The sequence below is a fragment of the Schistosoma haematobium genome, chromosome 1 (assembly GCF_000699445.3).
Source record: "Schistosoma haematobium chromosome 1, whole genome shotgun sequence".
In the NCBI taxonomy this organism is placed as follows: Eukaryota; Metazoa; Platyhelminthes; class Trematoda; order Strigeidida; family Schistosomatidae; genus Schistosoma; species Schistosoma haematobium.
Genome location: NC_067196.1, coordinates 79,256,523 through 79,262,095, shown reverse-complemented (window position 1 = coordinate 79,262,095; position 5,573 = coordinate 79,256,523). Strand labels below are relative to the sequence as shown.

Below are 5,573 nucleotides of genomic sequence, written 5' to 3'. Positions count from 1 at the left end.
AGCTAGGGAAATAGAAGCAGAGAAACTAGGGGAGTATATGTATCTCTATATGCGTATTTGGAGCAAATAGACACAAGACAAACGAGTGTTATTTCTACGAGTAGCTTTTACTGTAGTTAAATTAAGATTAGATTTATTTATCATTGAGTGTTCCAAAATGTAGAACTAAGCAAACAGTAACCGAGGATTTTCGCTTCCAGATTTTAAAATATTGAGTAGCCGCAGCTGAGGTTTATGTAACTATATTTCAATAAAAATTTATGTGATGATTTTAGTGATTTATTCTGTACAATCAAGTATTTCAGTAACTTTAGCTAGTGAACTATCATTGTTTGCATACTGTTTTTTATTTGTCTCTCTTTCTCCTGACGGAAGTTCAACTGGTTGATTTTACGTATCTTTCGTCGCAGTTGACGGTGTTCCTTGATAGCGGCTTTACGTAAGCGCTTTTGTTCTAAAGACTCTCCCTTTTCTCTCGCAAGTAACCCAGGGTCTAGCGGTTTTGGAAATTCCATAATACCATCGTTGTTTTGAGAACCTTCCTTCGTGGATGACTTCTTTTTCGTCTTACTAGAACTGGGCATTGTTAGATGGTTGTGCTTCATAACATTTAGGTTCGAATTACCTATTAAAAAGTACATAGTTAAAAATCGAGTTAAAAAGTAATTATAGCTAAAACTGTATAGCGATTATTTCTCTATATTCACACCTTGAATAACTTTAACTGATCACATATTCAGTTAGAAGTCACGAACAACATAGAACCTGACACGTCTCCAATAGCCAAAGTTTTCATAACACATTAGCACGACGAAATGAACAGCAATGGAGTCGAAATAATGAGACCAGTGATAATGAAACAGACTCAACATAAACAATATGGTTAGTGAAGAATAAACAAAAAGACATGAAGGAATACGGAAAATAAAGAGGGAATGGATCTCCATCATTGTGACCCATTCCAAGCTATACCACCTAATATCTTCAACTACTGAGGCAGTTGTTGAGAGGAATCGGATTGCAGATAGTGTGCCCATAGGACAGATGTTGACGCAGACCAGTCCTGAAACATTTTACATTCGGAAGGAAACACAATAAAAAAACTCGTTGATATCTTCATCAAATAAGACTATCATCTGCGCATTCGATGTCGATAAACAAACCTGGTAGGAGACCAAGTTCTGATAAGTTGTTTGAGAATGCCATTTCTAGAACATCGACGACAAAATTAGATGGGAATAGCGGAAGCTATTAATCGCTGTTTCTCGATATCAAGGCCGTCTTCAGTCAGTCGGGTAGGATTGTGTTCTAAGACCACCTGTTGAAGAAGTGTCTTAAGAAGTTAATTAACATCTTGAAAGTTTTTTACATAGACAACTCAGGCAGACTGAGAGGATACACCACATCTCTCTACTTTTCCATTCCAGCAGTAGGGTTAAGCAGAGTTTCTTAGTCTCATCATTCCCCAACTTTGCAGCTGGTGAAATTCTGCAAACAGAGTGGGTGGTGGGAGTCTAGATCTGTTACCTGGAGTGGAACCTGACTAAACTAATGACACCGTATTTTGTGCAACGATACCAATTATTGATTTACTACTTTTCTCTCCTTTATTTTATTCACGGTATTATAGCTTTAATTCTGGTGTTTCGGTGGTTTACTTTATCAGGAATTATTTGATTAGGTGGATATATTAGATGTTAATCGAATCAAAACCCTGAGGACTAAAGGTCGATTTATTAAACCATGAATCAATATGCACATTCATGAGATAAAACCATAAATGAGAGACACAATGTCTACTATGTCTTAATTAACCTTTTTACTATGCTTTTGCATAGTGGCAGTGTGGAGATTGTTGAATTTATACTTTGTATCATTTCAGTTAGGTAATCAGAAAGCATTGAACATTTATTTAGTTTTATTATAGGACTCCACAGCAGTGGATATCCACGATAACACAAAATATCTAGCTCAAGACCTAACTTTTCGGCACTCAGTGACCTACATTCCCAACTTCGGTCAATTCACGATCATCATCCAGTTGAATCGGTGATATTCGTCCTACACCTGGCAGTTTTTCAAAATGTTATATCAGCGCTAATAAATGTTAACCCACCAACTCATATACATAAGTAGTGTATTTTCTTAAAATAAAACGCTTTTTTGATACTGTTTGCATCACGAAAATGCGTCTAAACTAATGAAAATAAGAAAAATGCTTACTGTCAGAACATGAAATGGTCATTCGTTCAGTGTTTTCTCCGTCATATGTGGAATTGCTTCCATTGTCTTCGTCTTGATCCACTCCATTCAATTCGAAACATTTTTTTATTGTTATGGCTTTTAGATCATCATCAAAATCCGTAGGATCTTGTTTTACTCCCCTTAAATGAACAAAATGAGGATTTGAGGTGATAAGTAGTTACTCCGATAATATATCTATATATAAGCATATATGTGCATACCAGCTGATCAACTACGATATAACTGTTAACTCCATAGACTTGTTCAGGAAATTTTCCTGATGCATAGAAATCAAATAATAAGTGTGGAGTGTTTGTTTCTTTCTACTCTAGGGATGAATAAGTAAACACTGTACGATTAAATACTTTACATTTTCCTGTCGAAAACAATTGTTACTCGGTATCTGGACCCAAGTTTCTACATTAAGCTTCAAGTCGCACTTATGAGAGAACGGCTAGAACCAAGGTAAATGGAACGCACTTTTAGACAATAACTATCAATAGCTGATTGCTTAAACCACTAAGTCACAGAGTTCCATTTTGTGGACATTAAAGTACTAATATTAGCTTTCACATACAAACCTTACCAGCTGCAGCAATAATAGAGGTGAATTGCAGTCTACAATTTTGTTTCATCATCGCGACCGCCTACTTTTTGGATTTACATACAATAACAGCTATATTTTCCAAATAAACGACTTACCCCTTAGCAATTGTTATGTCACGACCAAGAGCATATTTCAAGCCTTCGCTCATCACTGACGTTCCAGAGACTAAAGACTGACTGCAACTTGACCGGGATTTGTATCGTAACATTAACTAAAGTCATAGTATGAGTAATCGAGTTTGTAAATTACCTTTTCGAACTCTTTATTCAAGGAGGTTGAGTCATCTGGGTAGTCATCGATTCCGTAACCCTTGGTAAATTGCCCGGAGCTCGAAATTGTGATATCTGAATTTTCGTTGGCACCGTAAAGAAAACGTTCCATGAGCGCGACTTTATCTTTAGAAACCCTTGAGATATCTGTTTCTGTTGCCTCTGCATTCAATGGATTGCTGTCCCCAGCCACTTTAGCATCATCACTATCGGTTTCTGAAGATTTTACACTGTGACCACCTGCAAGCTCGACAAAGTTATCCTCTAATTCACTTTCCGTGTCGAAAGACTCTGCTTCTGAATCCATATTAAGGTCATTTATAATATGTTCATCGTAATCAACTTCAGGTTCACGTATTCCAGATGAGTCAGAATGACTAGAAGCATTGCTGACACAATCTTCAGGTATTACAGATATAGTCTGGAAATAAAGTAAAGATAGATGAATGTAGGACATGAGAACGGTATGGAATATAAGTTATGTCTGAACATTGTACAGGGTATCACATGTCATAGATGTGTAATTCACGTGATCCTATGTAATAAAAATACATAAACCCTAAATCAACACAAACTACGATGAGACCATAACTTATAGACGATTTTTGAGCGATTATAAGGTAACCTTGGTAGAGTTCAGCCACTTAACAAGATCAGAATATGGTTGCAAATTACTGAGATTAGGAAAAGCCACCAGCATCGTGATTAGGGTTTGAGAATTAGTCACAGTGTTCATTACGAACCGGCATCAGCTGTAGCGCTAGGACCCTATTCAGGCAATAGATAAATGAATTTCAACCAGATATACAAGCGCTGTCTTAAATCTGATTGGTTGGTCAATGAAAAAACATTTTACTCTTCCGCGGTTTCACAGTCTGTGTTTATAGGACAAGAATGAAAAACTTTACCTTCAAGGTTAGCAGAGGCTATCTTATTTTCATAAGTTACGTCAAAAGACTAAATTCCGGAACTTACGTAGGCCTCTTTATTATCAGCAGATTTGAGATGTTGCATGTAGTCGTACCCATCATCAAAAAACACTCCATAGTTAAAATGAATAGGGACTCCTGGCAAGGGTTTCGATAATTCCTTTTCGACTGGCTTTAGTTCACACTGTTTGAAATCCTTTCTGCCGAATTTTTTCATCATGAAAGACTAGTTGATTTGTCAGAGAGAGCAAGATGCGCCGAACGTGGCAGCTGATAAATTACTGAAATGACCGCCTATGTAACTCCTCAGTCCATCCACACTATTACGTCACAGTCCTATTTGCCGCTCTTCAAAGTTCAGATGGTTCTGGACGGAATAGAAGAAGCTTTCGCCTTATGGGCTTCCGTATCTAGTAGCAGTGGATCACCGATACCGACGGATAATAACCTAGGTATATTTAATGGCTGAAAAGAGAGAAAAGTCGGTAAATTATAGCGATGCACAGTCCTTATTCGGATTCAGACTTCGGACTCAGATTTGTGTAGCAAGGACAGAAGACCTACTGCCCATGTTATTCCTTTTCTAGTATGCTTCTATGAGTGTCCAGTCTTCTCCTGAATGAGACAATTGAAGGTGCAAACACCACTGCTTCGGGTAACAGGTTCCAAGTATTGATGACTCGGTGTGAAAACCTGTATGCCGCGGGTAGTTTGTTCATTCTTGGCTTTTCTACTCGCGTGCTATGTCATCTGAGATGTCCCGGCCTGGTGAGAAGAAAAAGAGAGGATATGTTAGGTCCAAAATCGTTTCTTATTATTCTATACATCAAAATTAGATCGCCCCTTAGTCTGCGACAGGACAGAGTAAAGAGGTCCAGATTTTCAATTCGTTCATTGTATGGTAAACCCCGTACTTCTGCAATTGCACGGGTAGCTACCCTCTGTACTTCTCCCAGGATATCCGAGTCACCTTTTAGACAGGGGCTTTCAGCCTGAACGCAGTTCTCAAGCCTAGTTCTCACTAAGGATGTATATACTGTGGTGAACATGGTAGTATCTAACTTAGTGAATGTCAGCCTTAAAGCCCAGGGGATTCTAAACCGATTAGCTGCGACCTCCTGGCAATGGGCCGTCGTCTTAAGATCATGACTCACTGTCACCCCAAGATTCTTATGAGACTGGACCACGGGTACATGCACTTCCCCTATGTTGTACCTATTAACCTTTGAGTCCCCATTATGCATGTAGACACGCTTTGCCGCGTTGATAGGCATCAGTCACTCTTTAGACCAGCTAATCATATTATTTAAGTCTGCCTGAAGAGCACATGCGTCTGTATCTCCGGTTATTGCTCACCAGATCTTTACATCGTTAGCGTACAATAACATTGGAGACTGTACTATACTTGGAAGATAATTTACACACATTATAAAAAGTAAAGGACCTAGGACGGAACCTTGAGGCACTCCACTAAGTACTGGTCTCCAGATGGAGCAATTGGGATTTATTCTTACTCTCCGTTTA

The 5,573-nt window shown here is 38.4% G+C and overlaps 1 protein-coding gene across 1 annotated transcript; it reads right to left on the bottom strand.

Moving 5' to 3' along the window:
* Positions 1 to 229: 229 nt before the first annotated feature.
* Positions 230 to 4,735, bottom strand: LTV1. Its single transcript, XM_012937363.3, has 6 exons — positions 4,614 to 4,735; positions 4,096 to 4,580; positions 3,101 to 3,541; positions 2,947 to 3,062; positions 2,224 to 2,384; positions 230 to 625 (listed from the first exon to the last, which is right to left on the bottom strand). Exons 2-6 carry the CDS (start codon positions 4,267 to 4,269, stop codon positions 315 to 317), a joined length of 1,203 nt encoding a protein of 400 aa, XP_012792817.2. The 5' UTR covers positions 4,270 to 4,580; positions 4,614 to 4,735; the 3' UTR covers positions 230 to 314.
* Positions 4,736 to 5,573: the final 838 nt, after the last annotated feature.

Excerpts from the sequence above, each read along its gene's own strand:
- LTV1 (XM_012937363.3), bottom strand. The coding sequence starts at position 4,269 with ATGATGAAAAAATTCGGCAGAAAGGATTTCAAACAGTGTGAACTAAAG. Across the intron at positions 3,542-4,095 it reads CTGATAATAAAGAGGCCTAC|ACTATATCTGTAATACCTGA; the intron begins GTAAGTTCCGGA and ends CTTTATTTCCAG. Across the intron at positions 626-2,223 it reads GACCATTTCATGTTCTGACA|GTAATTCGAACCTAAATGTT; the intron begins GTAAGCATTTTT and ends ACTTTTTAATAG.